Raw genomic sequence first — 23833 nt, 5'->3', positions numbered from 1 at the left:
AGGAAGGAAAGAAGAAAAGGAGGAAGAGAGAATGGAAGGTAATAGATAGGGGTGGCAGGACAAGGGGGAGACTCCGAGGGATGGAAGAGCTGCTTACCAGCACGTAACAAAGGACAAGCACACCGTTCAAGTAGCGAGCGTACACTTTAATATTTTTAAAGTACGTCCGATCCTCTATGAAGGGTCTTCCGCTAACGAAGCAGAATCGAAGCGACGAGGCGGAAAATGGAAGGGGTTGGCGAAGAAAGGGAGGTCGAGGTCGTGCAAAGGAGAGTGAGCGAGCGAGAAAGGGAGAGAGTCTTCAGGATTTAGATCTCGCGGCGGTGTTGGTTGGAAAAAGGCGTCGCCAACGGGGATAGAAGGAAAAGGAATCGGGTGCAAAGTTATCGAGCCGAAGGCGGAAATAAAGAGGAGGTTGCCGTAGCCGCGTGCAAATTAATCGTTTTAATGCATCGTCTGATAACGTAGCTCGCTACCGCGGACACGTCGTAGCTTAGAACCAAGCTTCCCAACGGCTTCTACCTCGGCGTTCTAGGTGTATGCCTTTGCCGCGTTAGCCGGTTATCCCGGAGGCCGCGCTTTGAGAAAGGTCTCTCGCTCTCCTTCGAGACAGTTCATGACTGACGAGAACACTCGTTCGAACCCTTTGTCCATCACCCTGCATCCTCTTCCCTTCGATAAAGATTCTCGAAAATTTGCTGCGTGAACTTTCTCCTCTGGTCCTCCGGTAAGGTTGGATTGTTCGAGTTGATGGAATATGTATCTTAGTTTTCGAGCAGTCTGACAATGAGTTTGTGACTATTCCATTCGTGATTGTCAAATAATGCAAATAATTGTGTACAGTGACAGTCCTGACGATCATAATTTCTATTCGTCAAAGGAAAATACGACTGACGAATATTTTTATTATATAAAAAATGTTCGTTATTCCCTGGAAAGTTCAAGATCGAATTAGCGTAGGTTTTCTACAGGGTGGCCACTGAAAAATTGAATGGTTTGAAAATGTCACAACTTGTTTATTAACGTTTTCAATCTCTTTTACTTTCTTTTTTTTTTTTTTTTGGTAGGTTATAGAAAAAAATCCATTAATTATATTTCCAAATGAAAAAACATGTGTTTGTAAAGGTTACGATCTTTCAGTGACCACCCTATATAAATGTATCCCGCCACATTGATTTGTTCGTTATGCATCTTCTCGTTCTCGACGAAGATCCACGAAAATTTGTAAGGAAACGTTAGATGAATATTTCCCTCTCCTTCCTCCCAGTGATATATCACCTGGTTGGAGCAGGTTTTGAATAAATCCGGGCTTAACTGCGACGCGAGCGTGGCAGCGTTCGTTCACGACTTCCGGCAACTCGTCCGAACTTTTAATAACGTCGCTGTCCGTTTCCATAAGTGAGTTATCGGAGATGAAGTTTCGCCTTGTTGCGCGTTCCAATTGCCTCGAGTGGAACGACTCGCTCGGAGAAATTTGTTTATAGCTGATGATTGCGTAATTAGATCACCGGATCCGTCTCCGGCGTTGTTCGGCGCAAAAACTGGCGACTATAAATCGCACCTGAGACGCATTAAATCTGGTTAATGCCCTGTCTCGGATTATAGCGCGTATGACTTCCAGGCTTGATTTATTCACGCCGTTGGATTGAATTATGCGAAGCTACCAACGAGATCGGAGCGTATTGGGACTGATCGTAAGACTGGTAGTTCAGCGAATGTTACGTAGATGATTCATGAACCGTAAGTTTGAAAACGCGAAGAAAACTTCTTTCCTTTCCTTTCGTCTCATTTCCTTTTCGCCTCCATATTGTCCATATTTTTCATCATTCGTTAAAAAAGTATCACTACACGTGTCACGTACTATGTATGTAAACGAAGTCCAGTCTGTTCGTTCTTATTCCACCGCACGGTAATTTCGGCTGTGAAAAGCGCATACATTTCGTCAAACATGTCACGTCAAATCGAACCGTAGCACCACGAATGATACACTAGATTCCATTATCATACAGATTTAGAATTTTCCAAATGCCGGAACGAGCATGTCCCAGAGATTTTCTATCTGCTGGCCACTGTACAAACACCGTTCGTAATCCCCTTTCTTCTAATTAATACAATTATAATCAACGTTATAACCTCGAACACCGATAGATTAACCCGGTCGTCGGAGGAAGTATAGCCAATAATACTTTTTCATTAACTTACGAGCGGAGGATTACCGCGTCTGGAGAGAGGCCGCACGCGCCGGACCAATCAAATTATATTCCCAGTGCAATCAGGTCGGTGAAAAAAGACGGCTGCGGTAGCCGATGCGATGGGAGCAAATGAAAGGAGGGAAAATACAAAAAAAAAAAGAAAAAAGAGAAAAAGAAAGAAAGAGGAGAATCTCGTGTGTGAATCTCGTGGAATCGAGCGAAACTGGCGAAGCCGGCGATTCGAGAATTATTTCCGAGAATTTAATAAGCGCGAGGACACGGGGAGGAAAGGAGGGTGGAAGGGGCGAGAAGCTCGGAGAGAAATTCTAAATACAATTGGTTACTTGGGTGCTTGGAATGCATTTCGCCGGCCGTCGATTGATTCTCCAGCGATTCTCGAACGATTCAATTATGAAAGGCTGTCGTAATATTTTTCCATTTAAGAAGAAGAAAAAAAAATAAATAAATAAATAAAAGAAGGAAGGAAACCAGGCTCGCCCGGTATTGGCAATTACGCGTGACTATTTGCGTATTGTAATGTCTGTTGCTCGTTTCCACGGAGCGGAGAGAAACACTCGAAGGAATGGAAAGTAATTTACGATCCTTCGATATCGGTCATCGACGATGCTCGATATTAAATTCTTTTAATTGTTTGTTAATGGAATACGTTGTTAGTTTAGTTTCTTCCTTCTCGGCTGTGTCTTCTTCTTCTTCTTCTTCTCGGTCGGGGAATAATCTTCTCGGGCAAGAGAAGATTATTATTCATATCTTTTTTACATCCCCTGGCGAATCTAATGGAAAAGTCGAGTATTCATTATTTGTTTATTGCATTTAGATACTATTTTATTACATTTTTTTTTCTTTTTATCTCGTCATTCAACATTGTATATACAGTGACGAATACAATGTTCCTTCATTTGCGTGGAATTATTGTCCACAAGTATTCTAGAATATTTGATGAAATAAAATGTGTGCAAAGTAAAGCTCCATTTACCTGCTCGAATGAAATTTTAATCAGTGTCTGACTAGATACTGCTGAATCTACTTGTCTCTAAACTCTTTGTCGACGTGAACGAAACATCACATTCTCAGGCACGTGAGAGTCCGTGAACTTGTACTAACTTTAGCTCGATCAAAGTTTTGCTCCGTTATTCGAAAATTAAAAAACCTAAAACGCAACAAACAGATCCATCGAATGTCCATAAATTTGCATTCGATCGAATAAGAATTCGTCGAACTCGATCAAAGAGTGTCATCGTCCGAAGCTGAACTGAACTGAATTCGAACAACGAGCGTTCCGCATTCTCTAATCGGGAAACTCCCCATAAAAGAGAGCATTCAGTGACGCGTTTAAACAACTTCACGCCAGTCGGCTGACCGGAGCGCGCGCAGCCAGTGGTAATTGGTCGGATGATAGAGTGGAAATTAACGATTGCAAGTTCGGGAGCGTTTTCAATAGCCCGGAAAGTCTATTTCGTGTCCGTAGCAGCTGTTCAGAGACGCTACCGTTCCGTGCCGCTGGTTAGTCTTTTCGGGAACGAAAGGCTACGACAGATGTTCCCAAAACAAATGGCCAACGGGGAACTTTCTATAACTGAAATTAATGATTTATCATCTCCGTCGGCGTTTTAATAGCGAAAACGCGGCAACGAGCCATTAAATCGGCAATCCGTTCATTACATAAATGGATTGTAAAGTTTCGAACGACGTGGATAAATACGTGTTCTTTGTCTCTTTCGCGTTTCTCAATTTCTCCCCCCCCCCCCCGAATCATGGGGGAATCGAGGTCGTTCGCGGCCGCGTGACAATCGCATTTTTTTAATAATACGCCCGATCGCGTGGATCGCGCGTACAATACGATCGTAAACGTCACTCGGAAACGTTGCAATTTGGCGGAGCGTCACCGATAGATTAACACGAGTTTCGGCGCAAACTGAAATGAAGTTTCAGAGCGTTCAGCGTCGGATTCATAGCTTCATCGTGTTCTCGTCATTGAACGATTTTAATATTTTTTTTTAACCAACGTGCGCGTCGCGGGATAAAATTGTGCCGGTGATGAAATGAATTTGAATAAAAGATTTTATACCTCTGATGGTTGAAAGTAAATTGTTATAGCGGTATGTACATATGTGTATATATATATTCGCGAAATTTTCCTCTCGAAACCATCATCGTCTGCGTTACCGTCATCGATCATTTTAATTATAAACACTTCGTCACTGCTGCAGACCCGATATGCAACGCACGATCCGTGCATACAGAAACGGAGAAACCACGTCTCGTAGAAATAACTGCAAACGATCGATCAGCGCAAAATCAAATTCCTTCGGTTCGACTTCACGCTCGCCGCTGAATAAAATCCGCTCTGCCTCATCGATTCACACGAGTGCGGTGCGTACTGGCCGAAAACACGAGTGCCCTCGAGCTCCCATCGAAGACGAGACGCGTCGGCACGCGTTGGATCGTCATGAAATCGCGTCACCAAACCGGTGAACGCAATCTACCAAGTAACAAACTCGGTTACCTCGTACTTGTACACCAGCCGACGTCGCCTCTCTCACTCTCCCTCTCTCGCTCGCTCCGATGCGCTTCGCTGGGCCGCGACCATCTTCGTTCCTCGAACGAGTTTCAACCCTTGCCTCGCTCGAGGACCGCTCTCTTTGCAAGCGCTGCTGGCGGCGCGTGTACCTGCCCATTATGGCTAAAAGCGTAGCACACTCGATTATCACGTCGTCGCGCGTGGCTGAAAACTGAAAATGCCGTGGGCCTTTGACAGTGTAAGAGCCCAGCCCCTCTCTGTCCCGGCGACACCGGCATTAGCCACGCTGTGAAAATTCCACTAACAGCCTTACCCGCGAACTTGTCGAACCGGTCCCGCTTGTCGTCGTCGCCTCGTCGAACATCCCCTTGGGGTACACGCAGTTTCCGCCCGAAACGAAGATAGAAATTGTTTCTCACCTGTGTTACGCCAACTTCCGTAATGATTTGTATCCTCGGGCGGCGTACGCACCACCCCTGATCAGCTCTTCAACCTGTTCCGCGGTGGATTTGCGTTTCGGTGGATCGAGCGCGCGGATTATCTCGGACGATTGCTCGTCGATCTCGGTGTAACTGGTCTCGGGATAATTGGAAATCGAAAATTGGTAATTCGACGCTGGAAAACAGTTGCAATCGTTATGGAAGCCTCGGTTAATCATGTAGGTTAATACTGGCGGTTGTTTCGAGCAAGCTTTCACATTCGTTCTTTGAATCTTTATATTCGTTGACGGTGCAAGTCCAAGTCCAACCAACTTAATAACGACGACTATTCTTCAACGTGTCTGCTCCAATCTCGTCCATTTACTGATCTTTCGATATTAGGTGATTTTGGCGATTTAAAAGCATTCGAGGCTTCCAGAAGCGATTCAAGCTGAAAGGATATCGTAATAGAAATAATTCGAAATTGGAAATTTATACCGGCTTCGGTGTCTCATCGTATTTATGGGTTCAGAGAGGAAAAATCGTACGCGGCAGCGGTACTCGGCGAGAATTTGCATTTGAACGCGTCAGCGAAATTCTTAAGGCGGCACGCGTACTTATCTGGCGAACGGCAGGTTAAGAAAGGGACCCTCGTTTCGCGAGATTCGACCACACCCTCGGAATCATTATTAAGAGAGCTACGCCGTTGTGATTTCGGGGAAAGGACGACCCTTCGTTTTCGAGGCCGGCGAACGGGAACGTCGTTTAACGAACGTCGTGTGCCTTCGAAACCCTTACAACAGAGTTTTTGTTTGCACGAAATCCGAGACCTTTCCCGGATGGTCTCACTCGCAAAGAATCTCCTGTAAAAAGACTCGATAATGACGCGGCACAGTGCTCCACAGGAAGAATCTCGCCATTGTATCGAAGCATCCCTGTAGCATTTTCCTTCAAACGTCTGCCGATTGTAATACGTTTAAGGGACAGACGAGTGCTTTAAACGTGGAATTAGTGATTTGTTTCCTAATTCGAAGCAGCTGAAATTATTCCCCTTACTTATTATTCCCTTACTTGTCATAAATGATTCTGAACGTTGCCGCGTAATGCAGGTTGCAGTTATTAGCGATGAATTTACAATATTAATAAATGGCACACGTAGATAGCCTCCATTAATTTTGTACCAAGCTGATAAACCTCAACTGGGCTGCAGATAAATAGTTTATGTCAACATAACTGTGCCCCGTCCTCCGCCGCCTACTTATGCATGTATCTTCTAGCTGCCGCTTGTGCATCATGCTCGACGTTAACAGTTAATTAAGTAAAGCAAAGACGCCAACGGTGATTAAATATAGACACGCGGCAAATAAATCCTCCAAGACCAGCGTTCACTCGTCAAGCTCGATTTTTATTATTCAAGCCCGTTAAAACAATTGCAAATTATCGGTTAACAATGTTTCCGTGCCACAGTGAACTTTCTGTTTAAGTCATTTAGAATTTTCATCGTAAAACGAAGAATTTTTTTTAATTTGTATACCGCGTTTATCCTATCGTGGGACGTATATGTACTCTGGCATATGTACGTGGTATGACGATCATTTTTTCCGATTGTCTATTAAGATCGGCTAAATTCCTAAGTAAGATGTTATAAAATTTGTTACCAAAATAACGTTATATTATATATTAGAATTTAGTATTATTGCATGGTATTATATAATTTATATAACAAGTATTTCAAGTGTAGTATTATGTAATTTATATAATAAATTATTATCATTTAGCACATAAACAATAATACTAAAAATATTTGGAACAAAATGTTTTATTCTAAATTAATTTCGACATCATTAAAAAATCATTTGTTAAAAAATAATACCTTAAAGTTAAATGCATCTTCAACTCTAGACAGTTCTCTTGATGATGGTCACTATTATAAAAATTGTAAGAAATACATGTTTCAGAAGTAAAACTATTAATCGTAATAACGTGGAGCGTACACGTCTGAACGGAAAGTGATCAGAAATCGGTCCGGCAGGGAACGTGTTGATTAAAAGATCCGAAATTTCGACCGAATCGAGAAAACGAACAACGAAATGCCTGTTTGAAACGATCTTTGGCGGGTGAAAATTGCAACCGGATGGCGAATTGTCCGTCCCGGAGATGACGCTTCTCCACTTTGTCTTTCCGCGCACCTTTCACCTCGCGCCCCGTGAAAGTCCCTGTACATCGAGCGTAACCGCACGGCTTTCAGAAGAACTTCAAAGAGTCACTCAACCGCCAGCCTTATCCTTTTACGTTCTTTCCGACGTGGCGTGCGCGCGTACTGCACGTCACCTTTATACAGACGCATGAACGTGGCTGCCGCAACCCGCAAGCCGTCCGACATACTGATTACAATCCACCGGTGGCTGGAACGTCTTGCTCGACAATCGGCTACCGGGGGAATTGCACAAAGGACGAAGTCGCCTTGCGGAGACGTTGATTCTCGACCCACTCTCTCTCTCTCTCTCTCTCTCTCTCTCTCTCTCTCTCTCTCTCTCTCTCCCCCTCTCTCTCTCTCTCTCTCTCTCTCTCTCTCTCTCTCTCTCTCTCTCTCTCTCTCTCTCTCTCGACCCGCCACTTGATGCAATTGCGCTAACGAGCCGTGGCAGCCTGTTTCGTGAAAAACAGAGCCTCGAAACAATTTGGATCCAGGTTAATAAATCGTCGCGGCAGATAGTTGGAAAACACGCTGAAGGCGAGTTTCGAGAGTTGCTTCTCGAATTTTCGAGTAAATAAATAATTTTCTGAATTTTTCGTGGGGAATAAAATCAAGTAGTGCTGACATTCCTCGTTATTCAGTATTCTTCAATATTTCTGTTCTTTTTCCGATTAACATTTTTCTTCTCTTTCATCGACCCGACGTTGACAGAAACTACGTATTTGCTGGTACTACAAATGTTCATTCGCCAGGATTTATTTCGATTATTATTTATATGTTTGATATTATTGTACATTGGGCAATATTATTATTTATTAATTTCGCTCGAAATATTTTTTTTTTTTTCTTTCGATTAATCCCCGGAGCAACGGGCAAAAACTCGAGCACGTTTAAGATACCGACTCGAGACGGTTTCTTTGATAAAGCAGTAATCAACCCTATCCACGGGCGTTCGTTAGTCCGGCAAAAGAGCCCCGGTATAAATAGTTTTTCGGAGTAATATTTAATCGGGGGCGGCCCCGGCGAGGATACGGAGCATTAAAACGCGGCCAAGAAAACGCGGCGACGGTGAATCTCGTTTGGCAGTCTCAGACACGGATCCTGCGGACCCTTGGCCGTCTAGAATCGAGATTATAAATATTGATCCTGAGCGTCCTTCAACTTTGAGTGCACTCGACGAGTCCCTCTTGTCCCGCATTTCTGTACTCGTGGAGCCGTGGAGCCGAGGGGGATTCTTCGTGGCGAAATTGAAATCCGAGAGGTTCCTCTCTCCGCCCGTTCCGCCAGAAAGAGAGTCAAAGTCGCTCGGGCAAATTAAAATTGTAGGGCACCGCCGCCGTGGACAACTGGCCTTTGATGGCCGCGCCAACGGTCACGGATCATCTAGTCTATATGGAATAAGGAAGAATCGCGTTGCCAGGCGAGGCATTTCTTTGCGGAGGGTTTGCGCTCAAGCTGTCGGGAAAGAGGCCGTCCACAGCCCTTCCAGGGAAATCAGTGGAAATTGAACGCTTCACAAAACGTGCCTGGAATGGGAATTATTTGAATAAAATCGTAGTCAATGGTTTTGTTACTTTTCTACGGGACAATTATCAACGTCGTTCGAAATCATTCCAACGGTGAATAATTTTTAACGCGCGAAGATTTTACAAACGAGAGGAATTTAAGAATTTTGAAAGAATGGTGGTTATTTCGTGATTTAAGAAAATTACACGCAAAGAACAACTTGAGCAGTAGGCTACTGCATTTTCTCTTTGATCATCTGACGTATTGAATTTTGTATTAACAGCGACTTTAATTTAAAGTTGTCCTTTGTCCTTAAAGTTATCCTCTGGTAACGACTTCAGAAGCAAGCACAAACTTCGCTTGAGTTTAAAAAAAAAAAAAGAAAAGAAGAAGAGAGAGAGAAAAGTAGATGAAGAAAATCCCTGATAAGGGGCGAGCGACTGAAGAGAATAGAGGGGTCAGTAGCCTAAGCTGGGTTGAAGGACGCAGACTTTAGAAGATCAGCGACGGCCGTTAGGCTTGTCTGTCCGTTCGTTCGTCCCTTCGTCTCGTTTTGCCCTCTAAATCAGTTTAATCGAGCTCTCGTTAACTTCGTTATCGCTAATGCCCGTTGCAATGTAGCTAAGTGGCTGTTGCTGCCTCGAGCTGCACTGCCCTCCAGGCTCGCATCCTTTGCCAATTACTTTACTACCGCCGAAGTCCTGATTCGATTAATCAATTAACGTAAGTTCATTCCGACAGCGACATGCCTTCGGTCGGAACCGAAGTCTCGCCGGTATATTTCGTTGTTTCATATTCCGTCAAGGCAGCTCGCCATAAGATTTTCCTGCAAACAGAATTTCCACGATTATCGTACACAGATAATTTTTCAAATTTATTTGTGACGTGCATCGTATTCGTCAACGCAGAATTTAAACTCACTCCTTAGTCAGCCCTTACCGATTAAATGAGTCGATTGTGCTCAGAGTTTCTGATAAAAAATATTTCATACTTTATTGTACGAAGCGCAATAAAATAAGTCTTACACATGCTTTAGTTTCTGACTTATGGATGATTGAAGAAACTGCGACCATTGGTATATGCTACTGCACACATTGTAATTCGTCTAAACTTTATTTAACTTTAATGAAGGTATGAGTTAAATGAAACTCAGTCCGTCAAATCCATTCTATTTTTGGTTAATTTAAAATCTATTACGTATTCAATTGAGATTTCAATTTTTAGAAAATGGACTTGAGATTATTCGAGAAATACTTGGTATTTTCGAGTAAGTGCGAAATTTAATATTAACGATAAGACACGCATATATATTATATGAAAATAATATATGCGTGTCTTATCGTTAATAATAATAATTTTCTTTAATTATCCATGACTCGGTTATGTAACTAAGTTAATAATAATTTTCTTTAATTATCCATGACTCGGTTATGAAACTAAGTTATGTATACAGGACACAGATTTATACGATATTTTTTTACGTATTTTAATGTGCAAACTCATCATTGAAAATATGGATACGCATTTAAAAACCACTCTATACGAACTATATGAAAAATAAAAAAAAAAGGTCCAACAACTATCTCACAAAATGTATATTTGTTCTTACTTCGAGTTGCTCTATTATAAATACTATTATAATCTCTATTCTGGTGTTCCGCGGGTGTGAGAGATTTACGAAAGTCATCGTTCGAAGAATGACCGTCCTAGAAATTCCGGACGGTGTTAAGTTGGGTCGATCGTGCGGATCGATTTTAGCACGCTGAGTCTGCATCAGACCTGCAAAGTGCAATCGAGTTCTCCGATTCCGAGAGAGCGTTGAACGTTACTCCGCTATTCAGAGACGCTCTAGGCGTTTCCCTCGTCTCCGTCACTCTATCTCTCTTGTGTGCACCACTCAACCTCTTCCCTTGCCACATGCAATTACTCTGATTTCACCTTCAGAAACGTGTAATTACCATCTCCGGGCTAGTTATAATTAATAATAATGAATTCGACGTGTATGCCCTCCTTTGTCTTCTTCCACGCCTCTGCATTCGTTAGTCGCCTTTGTCCGTTTCGTCTTGAAATCGTGTCTTGTAGAAGAACAATTTCAAGCTTTAATACAGCGCCGACGAATTTTACGGTTTCAAAATTACCGTTTCGTTTGATCGTGGAATTAAATGCACGTTTCATTAGTCTCTTGAACATCTATAAAATATTCATGATACGATTCATGCAGTCTAAACAGGAGTTTTAATTGTTGAGAATTTTCAGTTGAATTGATTGATTACTGGCGATCGATTTTACGGATTAACGATCGTCGATTGTTGATTGAAGAAGTTAATCGCCGAAATCGACTTAATTGATTAATAATGACAATCGACAATTATCAACGGTTACGTTCAATTTTTATAATTTCATTTAAGTATACTTAGACTGTACTTTGAAACTGTAATAAAAAGGAGAGAGAGATAAAAATATATTCACAACTGTTACCAAGTCGTGGATTATATGTATTTGGTTGTGCACGAGATAAGATTAAATTTTTCGTAAACTGAATATTACAGCATATTTGATAATGCACTGCGAGCAAACATAATACTCTAATAATCGACACTTTATGACTAAGATATGTAATTGAAGCAAAACCTATTCTTGCAAAATCTATATAGCTGCAAGTCTAATTAACATATTTTAAATTCCTTCAAATTTAAATAATGCGTTGCGTTAGACATTAAGATTATTTTAGAGATTCGTTTAATCGTTAATCGCTGATTAATTTTTTGTTCTAGATCAACACGATAACTAAATATTATTTGTTTCTTAAAAAAAAAAAACGTTGTGGATTTGTTACCTGCTTCTGTCTTTAATTTGTTTATTAAATTCTTTCATGAAAATGTTACGTCGAGCGGCGTGAAAGAGGCGAGAGAATTAAAATAGGCAAAAAAGTTGGAAAATTCGCGAGGCAAAGTTGGGTTAGGAGGCGGCGACGCGCGCTGTTAAGTGACGCATTCGGCGCGCGAATTTTGTTGGCAGACGGTTCTTAGGCCGCGCGCCAGAGCGGAGGATGTATTTTCAAGTTGAGGTAAACGCCGCTGTCGGAAAAGCGGATTTCTGATTCTCGTGAATCACGACCTGATGAGCTACTAAAAACGAGCCACATTGTCGCGCCCAAGTTTGAGCCTGTAATTTTGTCATACTTGTAGCCTCGACACGGGCAACCGCCGACAAAAACAACGCGCTGCATCGGGGAATTTCACGCGACCGATAAACTCCATTAAAATATTTCTATCGAATTAAAATATTTCCAACAATTTCATTCTGTTTGAAAATAAAAGCCGTCTGGGATTGTAATTTGCAACAGAGCAAATTACAGAGTATTGGAGAATGCTGTATTTTAATAGTCACCTGCAGCTTTGCGAATATTTATCCAACTTCGAAATATTTTCAAGAAACAAACGGTCATGGTTATATTGATACTGTAGACCGATTTTAAAGTTAACACAACATGAGCAAGACGATTAATCCTGTAGATTTATTAATATAACGAATAATCGACTGTTCAAAAACTTCTGTGATCTCTGCCAAACTTATCTCTTTCCAAATTTCACCAATATAGCCGCGTAACGAATTTCAAAATCACTGCAAGAAAGAGATTAATATCTTCTCGATTTTAAAAGAAAAAAAAACGAAACAAAACGAAAGAAAACCGAGACCACCGAGCATATACTCACGCTGCGTTCGACGAGTACGAATAATCCCCATCGTCGGTGGCACAGTCTTTAGGTGAGAAAGTTTTGATTTACGAGGGCAGGTTCGTCCGATACGGTGAGGTCGGGGCCAGAAACCGTGCACCGAGAGAAGTTTGCCGGCGACCGAGAACGCTCTATTAGTACCATTCGTTATTTTCTTTCCCGGTCCGCGCGACCCTGCAAAAACGACGAAGAAACATCCGCAAGTTGGCCGGCAAGAAAGGGCAGGGATCCCCGAAGGATATCCGCTCGCGGTTCAAGAGACTCGACTTCGCTTTTTCGTCATGGAAAACTGGTTATTGATACTGCGCCGGGAACTCGTTTCGACGAAGGTGAAGGGGAGGGGAGGGAAAGTTTGCGCGCCGCTGCCGGGAATGAAAGGGGAAGGGGAAGGAAGGGGGTGAGCATCCCTTCCGGTCCTCGGGTGCTAGCTATTGATAAAAACATATTTGCCGGGGAGCAAGCGATGTTAACAACCCCGCGCTCGTATCGTTTGTCATTATTGCCAGTACGTGGCGGGGGAACTCGATCGGAGAGCAAGCAACGGAAACTTTCGTGCCGGGGGTGGAAGTTTGACGCCACCACGCGGCAACCGTGCAGCCGATGAATCGTGATTTTTCCAGATAGTGTCTTAACTGGCGTCGAGTCCGGCTGCCGGGGAAAATCTTGGCCGATTGCCCACCTTTGATCTCTTCTTCCCTTCTCCTTTGACCGTACGGTTACGTAGTCAGAATTTTATTGAGGAAAAGCCCAGAGAGAGAGAGAGAGAGAGAGAGAGAGAGAGAGAGAGAGAGAGAGTCGGTACTTCCCTTAATTTTAACCGTATCTCGTCCCTTCCAAGTGAATCTCTGGTGCACTCGAGGCCAAGATTGTTTCGAGTCGTCCGCGTCGCGTGCAGATCCAAGTCTCGAAGATCGTTCAAGACGGAATCTTTGCACTTGGAGAAAATTATACGACGCTTCGATGCTCTCGCGTAGCTGTCGCGAGTGTTGGCCTTAAATAAATGAACGTCTTGAATGCCGGCTATTAACTCGTTGAACGATAGGAAACTAAGTTTTGGACAAAAGTTACGCGACAAACCTCTGTCCTCGACAGGTGGCAACGTTTGGTATTACACGACGGTGAAGCGTTTGAACGAAGAAGTCGATAGTTGAACTGAAACTTGGGCAAATACGGATTAACGGGAAGCTTTCGTTGGCAAACATTACGAACGTTGCCGTAATATCGATAGTTCGACGTCAAGATCGTTGTTCGAATGTAGTGCCGATTATTGAATTTCCCTTCCATCGTCTTACCTCGTGCACATCGAGAATTTCAGGGTAATTTTGCACGATTATCGATCGGAACTGTTGTTCGATCAAATTTCAATTAGTCTGTGTGCAAGACTTTGAATTATCTTAAAAAATTAATGTTACAAACGTGTTTCAAGGATCAGACTGGTTTTCTACAGAGAAGAATTCAATTTTGTTGCAGTGTTTGAGTGTTAGCGCGATGGATACGTCAGGGAATCGAAGAACGTGGCCGAGAAGAATGGCTGGTCTGCTCTGGGTCGTCTTCCTATTTGTCGGAGTTTCGGCTGGAACTCTGGAGAAACTACACGAAGGTGAGTCAACGTCACCGTCACTTTCGCGTTCACGTTCTTCTTCTTCTTACAGTATGTATTTAAAACGTATCGACAGAAATATTTTCAATATGTATCCTCTACGTAATTCATCAATTTTTCAAAAAGAACCAACATTACCGAGGCTAATAATCGTGTCGCACAATGAACGAAACGCCATTACTCGCAGCCTTGTCTGCGAAAGTGAAAAATATAGAGCGAAAAGTCATTATCATTCCTGTCGGTGACGCGTACCTTTGCACCGCGTCACCGACAGCGTTCGTGTGACGATGATAAATTTCTGTTTAATGTATTGAACACCCCCGGTGAGATTTATTACGTCTACAATAGCAGCAATAGCAAATCGGTCTTTATCGATGACGTCGTTCCACCAATAACGCTGCCTCCTTCCCCGAAATTCATAAAATTCTTTCCAAGAACACTTGGAAAACGTTCTTAGAAACATTCGAAATTTTTGATATATGATTTTCAAGATGAATACGTGATGAAAATGTACGAGGTGAAAAGAAAACGTTTGTCCGTGGCTCATCATAGGTGAATTCCACACGTTCGATTTGATGGATTGACCTTGACCTTGAATTTTAAGGCCAAAATTTGTTTATGATATTCTACTCATTACGAAGGAACTTAATAGTTCTCTTGTAGAAAAATGGCAAGAAAGATTCTTAATCATTTAACACTACGAACGCGTGCTAACAACGACTTTATGGTTCTGGACGCGTGGATGTAATGTTTATACTTCGAATAATGTTAATAGTTAGTTTTATCGTCTGATTATTTAGACCTATACTGATGCTACAATTATGATAAATCAAGTGTTAGTAAATACGAAAATTACGTAAAGTAAACGTCCACGGGCCCAGAATCATAAAGTCGCTGTTAGAACTCACGGGTTCGCAGTGTTAAATGATTGAAAAACTTTTTTACCATTTTTTTAGAGAACTCTTCGGAAAAGTTTTATATTCGTGATGAGTGGAATGAAAGAAAAAAAATTTTTTTGGCCTTGAAATTCAAGGTTAAAGTCAATTTCGCGGCAAATTCTTTACATGTATTTCCATCAAATCGACTTCCAGGTGCAGAATTCATCCATGATAACTGCGGACAAACTTTTCTTTACGCTCTGCACAACAGCTGAAAAGCGTCGAACCACTTCAAGCGGCGTTCGTAATCGGCGACGACCGATCTTTCGACCGCCTCTTTGGCCTTGCTTTGGGCTACGGTCTTGTTATCCCAACTTCGCAGCGTTATCAAACGAGACACGCGAAAGCGTCAACGATAACGCACGCCGAGAGCGCCATATGATTTAACCATAAATTCGATCTGCATAACAAGGCGACCCTTCATGAATAAAGTCATTCGTATTTCGATATTAATCACGCATCGCCACACCATCCGGAACAACGGATTTAAAGGCCTGTCCTCCCTTTCATCGCGCGCCTCCGTTTTCCTTCGACGCGAACGCGCGTTCCGCGTCGAAACGCGCCGTCTGCCCGCTTCGTTTCATCGCTGTCGGAAATTTCTGCCCCTTCTCGCCTGTCCGTCACGTTCGAACGCGTAAGTGTTATTCAACCGCTGTATTCAACCGTTCGTTTCGAATTAATAACGTTATTCGTTCTCGCGGGCGTTGAAAATTTTGTCCATGAGTATTCGTAGCGACGGGGCACTGAAAACGTTGTTAGATGATGATCGATTATCATAAGAATTAGCATCGTTAAAATGTTATCAATTCGCCCGAGCGAAGGATGATGATTTTGATATTAAAAGTTATCGAACTAAATTTGCTCGCCGCAGAAACGATCCATTAAAACGTCAGTGCTAGAGACGTTCTACTCTTCCGTGATTAATTATTTTATCTCTCCTTGACATTGATAATCTCAGTCCAACTAACCTTAGCCGACCGAATCGAAAAATATTAAACTGCGATATCTCCTGAACCACGATGCCATCCTAGTTACCTCAACTTAACCGAACTAACCTCGGAAACCGAGAACCGCCCACGTACGTACGTACATACATACGTACATACATAGATATGTACGCATAGATAGCACGAACGTATCTGCGACCGAGCACACGACTGGTGTTCGGGTGGAAAGCCGAGTGGAAAGTAATTTCTGATAGGTTTTTGGGGGCAGGAAGGATAAAAGGTAGTAGTGAAAATCAGCGTGTGTACCGGCGGTAATTAGAAACATTGGAGGAAATGGATTGTGGGACAGGGACGAGGCGGTTTTCGTTGCCACGACCGATCGACGACAACCGGCGAAACGGGTTTTATCGAGTTTTCCAGAGAATTATCTATCGCTACCGCGGTAGATAAAGTATCTGCGCCTTCCGGCTGATAGGTCCTCCTCTATTCCCATCTCTCTTTTCCTTCCTGTCTCTTTGCTCCTCTTCTCTGCCCGACTGCGCCTCCCCACCCCCCCCCCCTTCTTCCCTCGTTTCTGTGAAAGCCAGCAAGCTCCGTTGCAACTTCCGACTGAATAAGCATCACCTCACTTCCGTTTCCGACGATGTAGCCTTTGACGTAATACGTACGCCGTTCGTTCTCTCTGTGTCCCATTCCCTATCCCACTTTGTCGATCTTTAGTTCTCTCTCTCTCTCTCTCTCTCTCTCTCTCTCTCTCTCTCTCGGTCATACTAGTCTGCGTATCTACTTCCTTTTTGATACTTCCCTTTCTCTCCCTCTCCCCCCTCTCCCTGTCTCCTCTTCTGCATTTCTCCACGGATCGAGAAACTATTCTTTGCGGTGTTACCGTTATTGGCGCATCAACCTACAATCGGTGTCCCCCAGTTTCTTGTTCCAACGCCACTTGTCGAGCTCCTGAATCACGTTGTTCCGCTTTAAACGGTACTTTCTACATTGCTTCTTTTTGCGCGCGATCGCGCACAACGGATCACTTGACGCTTTGTCGATCGTCGTGCAAGTTACCTCGGCTCTTTAATATTTATTTATTTATGACTTGAATGTTTCGAGAGACGTCCTACTCCTTTCCCGTTCAAGTTAAAATTCAACACGCCGTTCTCAAGTACTCTCTTTTCGTACTTTTGTAACTGAGTAATCCTCTGACGTAACTTTGTCGTTAACGCAGAATGCGTTATTATACGTGATATATTGTACACTATGCGCAGCAAAGACTGTGTCAGCGATGTTTTATTCGAATATACCTTTCCCGCGGCATAGCAGCTGCACAGCAAGGATAAGTTATAACAGAGACGCTAACGATCGTTCGAATTGAATTACAAACGACAAATAAAGACGAAGCATCCATTAAAGTCTCATCATATCCATTTACCGTCAGAGGACACACACATTAGAACCGTCAAAGTTCAGGACTTGCTCAGGAATCTACATACCCATTTACCGCTGCGACGTTAATTTAATTCTGGCGCCAAAGTACCGACGCGTCTTCAATCCTCCGGTGAAAAACAGGTACTGCACGTGTCAAGAAGAAACCTCGCAACGAAGCGAGCAACAGAAACTCGACCGCTCCTGTTCTCTACTTCGTCGAAACGCAAGCTTCCCTCTCGGTGAAGTCCTGCGTCGGTTGCGCGTTATTAAAACTTCTCCGCGATTCGAAATTGAATCCTATTTCTGTTTTCGAAATTCATCGGGAGACTCGCGTAACCGACACCGGATTGTTCCTTCCGTGTGCCAGTCGAACCTGGTGTAACGCGGCCTCGAACGAGACCAGAGATTGCGATTCGAATCGAGCGACTGAATTTGACGATCAGCGACCGCTGAACGAATTCTCTGCCAAGGTATCGTTGCTCGTTTCAGCACAGTCTTCAAATCAGCAGGAAGATGAAAGTTTTATAGATCCTACTACGCGGCGAAATTCTCAATTTCGTGTCCCGTATCGTGCTTTAATTAATTTCTCGCATCGCTGTTGTAACGTCGAGGGTTGTTGCCGATTCTGTGAGAATTGGTATATTTCAATTAATGCCGGCATAGTTGGTTATCAGTATCCCACATTGCGTCACTGGCAAGTTTAACGCCAATCATCGGCGACCCCACGGCCATTCAACGTGTCAAAGATTTTCGGCGAACCGTCCCTCTATCGTGCCGCGTCAAAACCACGCGGACGCGTAGATATTACCCGCGAAACAGAAATGAAAAATGGCAGCAATTATCACGCGACTAACGTGATAATAGCGATGCATGATGAGCCCCGCGGGGTTTTCTCTTTTTTTTTTTTTTTTCTTTTTTTTCGTCAAAGCCAAAACACGCAGTTCTGTTTCTTCTTCGAAGCGTGTGCCACGCGTTCGTCGATCTCTCTTCCGGTTTCCGCTCGACTTCCGGACTCGACGGCACCCGTGAAAAATTGCGTTTCGCCGACTGATGACGCAAGCGACGACGAGACTTCACTTCTTACCGGTTGCTGGCCCTTCCATCTCGCTCGCAACCACCTTTCGCCCCTTTGTTTTCGTATCCGATGAACACACGACGCCAGTTTCCGGAGCATTCCTCCCCTCTTAGTCTTTGCATCCGTCTATCTTGAATCTGTCCTCCGCGTTACACCAGAGGCCGGTGTGTCCCGCTCTCTCCGCGGAAACAGTCGACATTCATCATCCGAGGAAACCGAATCGCAGTTCAGCTTGCCGAGCTGTCCTCTCCTCTAGCCTCGACGATCCTGGCGACTGCGTGCGAGACAGTGGCGGACGGTCCAGCAGATGGCAGATAATTTTAATGACGAGATCTCGAAGCGTTTCTTCGGATTTAGAACTGGAATTCGAAATTTTATTCGCGTATACCTTTTACTCGGTAGCGCGTGACGAGGGAAAATTGGAGATATCGTTGACGAAGTGAATATTCGAAGGGGAGTCGGAAGAGCGTAGTTATCGTTAGCTAGGGACAGAGGCAATTTCAAGAGGGAGGCACGGTGGCTCGCATAAATCGCTACGGGACAGAGCATCAGCCATAAAACCAACTGCAGATTGTATGCGCAAATGCAAGGTGCATGTCCTCGGGCTCGTTTTTCGCCAACGTCCGCGAGCCGAGCCAACAAGCCAGGCATCCTCTTGCCAACACTGTCTTTCGCTTCTTATCGCCCGGTCGTAAAGTGCATTCGCTCTTGATAATAGCACGTAACGAAAGGCGAGTCTCGAATTATCGCAATAACGCATTTTGCGATACATCGCCGCGGAAAACATTCCGCGCCAAAGGGATTCCTCCGCTCTATTCCTAGCAAGTAAATGGCTCCATTAAGAGGTTTAATATCTTTCACCGATATATATTAGCGGATTGCGTGCAATTCCCCGCAGTATCTTCGCCCGATACTTCTTTCGGATACGTCGAAAGATACGTATCGCCTCGCCGCGACGTTCGCCGAAATGGAAAGAGAAATTTCGCGTGAAAATTTATATTATTCGCAAACGTTTTTCAACTTTCCTCGAGACACGGGTCGAGAGACGGCAGATAATTTTCATTCTTCTTTCTTTGAATTTCTTTGAATTTCTTCTTTTCCAAATTTTCACCAAACTACCAATTTCTCTCTGTCTGTTCGTCGTCAAACGATCGTGTACCTAACCGCGTCGGCAGCATTACTGGGAGGGAAAAAGAAATCAATTTGCACTCGCGTTTCAATCGCGTCGGATTAGAAGTTCTCGGGTATTTTTCTTTTTTTTTCTTTTTCCTCTGTGAATCCGTGGGAATCGTTGCCAGGTAGCGAGGTTATGCAAGTTGCCGGTTCCTGTTGTTCCTGGTGATTGGAAATCGCTTTTGTCGTTAAGCCAAATCGCATTTCTAGATTGCCTCGTTACCTCGAGCTATTCTGGACACCTCGGACAACGTCGACGCGGGAACGAACGAGAAGGGGATCGGTTAAAGCCTGTATTGCGAAAGCCTCGTCCAATTATCAGCGTCTACAGGGCTCAAAGCAGTCGCTCCTTTATTGTGTTTACTGATTGCTGACGACGCTCCCGAAGGTAGCTTCGCTTATGCGCAAGCAGTCGATATCCAAACAGGTCGAATTTTCAGTCGACCATCCATTGAAGAACACCGTACTCCCCCCGCTTGCATTAATACCGAGCTCGGATTCCGTTTAACTTGGTGGCATATCAGTTCTCGCGAAACGCACTCGCTCCAGAGCACCGCTTTGGCAATTCTCTCTTGTAACCAGGATTATTTTAGAGTTCCGACCTTCGACGAATTCGCAGCTTGTCAAATTGCGTTCTTTCGTATTTTATCTAGTCGATTGGCACGCATTTCTCGTGGCTGACTTTCATGAGGAATATTCAATATAACACAAACATCGCGATAAAGTAAAAGTCACGGTCTTCGCGTTTAATTTTCGTACATTTCAATTTTTAATCTTTCAACGAACGTTTGATCGTTTGATAACTTTTAGCGCGAGTCATCTTAATGTTACACGCTAAGATCTCTTTTTTTTTTTTTAATACTTATCGTTGATGGTAAAGGAACAAAATTTTGCCAGGGTTTGCAGTAACGTTCAACTATGCAATGCAATCAGCAAGTGTCTGAACCAACAGTTCGATCGAATTTTTCGTCGTATCGTTTCATTGTTCTGACTCCCGTGTACCGACTGACCGCGTTAGCAGGTCAGCCAAGCAACTTTTGAATTTCCCATGCAAGACGATACCCGGTCATTGGCATAACGAGAACAGAGAACTTGGCCGACAGAGAATCGAGCCGCAGGAAGAGCCTGGGGGAGCTGGAGAGGGTAGGAGGAGAGAAAAATTCTTGCAAACTACTCAGGATGGAGGCGCGGTGGCCAGGACGGAGAAGAATAGCGAGCGTTGAATAGAAAGACGACGGTGGAAAGTTCGAAAATTCGTTGAAGCGAGGCCAAGTCCGACGTCGTGTACAGAGGGCAGAAAATGGCGGACAGAGTCACGTTTGTCTTCGAGTTCTTGCGGGACTTAGCACCACCCTCTCCCCAACTCCCCCCCCCCCCACCCCACTCCCTCCCGGTTACTACCGTTTGTTCTTTTGATTCTTTCCAGTCACTTCACAGTCACTGTCGTCCACCTACATTCCCCCCGCCACGGTTGCCTTCCAGAGTAACCACGGCAATCTTTCTGGGAAAGTTTGGTTATTTAATTTCCTAGCCGCGGTCTGCCAGAGGAGTTCCTTTTCCCTGTTCGCGTTAAGGAAACGTCCATCTCGTGCCGCCGCCGGACGAACGTTTTTCTTTTTCTTCTTTTTCTTTTTTTTTTTTTTCTTTTCCTTTCTTCCTTGTCAACCCATGTATCGCGCACCACAGACACGACTGTTGAGTTTAGCTTCTTCGTGAAACGGATTATCACGAGATCGATCACGAGTTTGAATAGACGCGATCTTGTCATTATTTTTTCAAGTAAAACTAAGCTGTGATCGAGAAATAAATTTTGTAAATTGTCACTTGTCAGTCGCGCGACTCGAAGAATTACCAACAGGCGTAGGCGAGGGTATCGCAGCGTGGTTTCTCCCTCGAGCGAAGGTAACGCTACCAGCCAAATTTCACCCGCTGAGAAATATATCACCGAGAACGAGATAAGCGTTTGAAGGAGTACGCGTCGATACCGAAGAGACAGCTACGTCGCACAGAGACGGATAGATTCTCCCGACGGAGAAATAACGCGTCGTCACACACAGCTTCTCGCGAAAATAGATTACGCGAACCCGCACGCGACCAAGTCCCCGGGACTGTTCCTTTCCGCAGTTCTTTTCAATGCTTGTTATCACGCGAATGATACCAGCAAGAATAAAGAAAACAAAAAAAAAAAGAAGCAAGAAGGAACGTTTCCGGACGAAGGAGTGTTTCGAGCGCATCAGGAGGGTTTCGATACGGGAGCAACTTCTTCGCGACTGCACGGACCAAAAGTCCCTTTGGCCACTTTCTAGAATCGTGTCTGGTCGTTTCGGGACTTTCTCGCCGCGCCATTCAATGGCCACGCGCTATCCAAAACGAATCTTTCGACGCAAGGGTCCACGAAGAGGGGAAAGCCCGGATATTCCTTGTATATACAACAGGCTCGACAGGGCCGTGCCTTCATCGTGTTCCCGCTTGTACGTACACGTTCGCGGACTGTGTGCATCGACATACCAAGCGCCGGCGTATAATTCAGTTTTACCCTGAAACGACTCATTTATATGCGTTCGTTTGATTGAATCTCTCCCTCCCTGACACCCCTCTCTCTCTCTCTCTCTCTCTCTCTCTCTCTTTGTCTCGTTTCTTTCCTCCTTCGTCTCGCTTCCTCCACGCAGGTTTCTACCCTCTTTCTCTCTCGTCTCTTTATTCCTTTCTCTGTTCCTTCTCTTCTTTCTCTCCATTCCCTCTCCTCACTCTCGAAAGTCCTCTCTCAATCTGACTCTCTATCCGCCTCTCTCTTTCTCTCTCTTTTCTCTTCTCTTGTTTTGCCACCCTCGTCGACACCAACGCGGTTAGCTGTTTCAATTTCCCCTCGCCTCGCAAAACTGGAAGGCGTGCCCGTCATCTGCCCGTCATTCTACTTTTCGTCCTTCCTCCGCCTTCTGTTCCCGCGATCTCGTTTCTCGTCGCCTGTGTTCAAACCGTTCCAGACGTCCGTCTCCGTGTCACGGACGCGTACATCATTTACGGTTTCTATAGCAGTCGGTAGCTGTTATACGATACTGTATCATATTGGATAAGTCGATGGAGTCTGATCGTTGCGAATAGCAGCGACTGTTTTTTCCAGGAATTTCCAGCGACTTTCGGCTCTCTGTCTTGTTTATCGGTTCGTGCTCGAAGGTAATTTCGGGCGTGGAAGCCTCGCGAAACGATCGTCTGGCGGCGGTAACGGCTGGTTGATTCGATTCCGGGACTCTCTCTCTCTCTCTCTCTCTCTCTCTCTCTCTCTCTCTCTCTCTCTCTCTCTCTCTCTCTCGCTGTGGATTGCCTCGACTGTTAAAAACCCCTTACGCTGGATTCCCTTTAAATTCTGCTTTTCGATAGTTTCCTCGACGCCCTTCGATGACGTCGTAGTCGACGCAAACTTGGACCGTTCGATCTGTCGCACGATCTAGTGAAACCCGAGAAGGTAAAAGCTGAAAGAACAAAAAGAAAGGAGAAAGAGAGGAGAGAAGAAGAGAGAATTACGCCTATGATATTTCTCTGTGTACATATTTTCTGCCGCTACACTCTTTTCAGGAACACGTTCCATTTCCACTTATCGATTTTGCTGTCACTCAGCCTCTCTTTTATCGTCGAAATTCAATTTGTCACGCGGCCGGGGAGCTTACTTAAATTGAAGTTTACAGCACTTTCTGCCAGTATATTTTTGTTTTACATCGGAGCGCTTCGCATCTTGCGCGAAATTTTCACCGTAGACGCGCTCGTGCGCAAACGCGGGAGGGGGGGTTTAACGTAATTTCGTCAGCCACCGGGGTGGAAACGCGTAAAACGCGACTGATTATCCAGCAGCAATCGAAACGACGAAGGGTTTCGCGGGAGGCGGACTTGATGTAGTTCGGGATGTACGAGTAATGCAATTATATCTCCACCCCTCTGACTCTCGGCTCATGAATATCACCGTTTGATTTGTATAATGTCGAGTTATTGTTCCGGATTCGAGGGGAGGGAACATTTTACGTCGAATATCTCCGAGCGAATCGATTTCAGTGAAATTTTCGAGAAGAAATGTTTCGAATTATTTCTCAAAAAAA

General features: G+C 44.2%; 1 protein-coding gene across 2 annotated transcripts in view; it reads left to right on the top strand.

Moving 5' to 3' along the window:
* Positions 1 to 23833, top strand: part of LOC122532395 (semaphorin-2A) — a 592180-nt gene that overhangs the window by 281903 nt on the left and 286444 nt on the right. For both annotated transcript variants that reach the window (XM_043661155.1, XM_043661159.1), the window contains exon 4: positions 14061 to 14190. In XM_043661155.1, the coding sequence (XP_043517090.1) occupies positions 14061 to 14190 (130 nt within the window). The remainder of the gene's footprint in view (positions 1 to 14060; positions 14191 to 23833) is intronic.

This window comes from Frieseomelitta varia, unplaced genomic scaffold, assembly GCF_011392965.1.
Source record: "Frieseomelitta varia isolate USP_RPSP 00005682 unplaced genomic scaffold, Fvar_1.2 scaffold_140, whole genome shotgun sequence".
NCBI lineage: Eukaryota > Metazoa > Arthropoda > Insecta > Hymenoptera > Apidae > Frieseomelitta > Frieseomelitta varia.
Note: the sequence above shows the minus strand (reverse complement) of the source record. Positions and strands in the feature narration are given on the sequence as shown.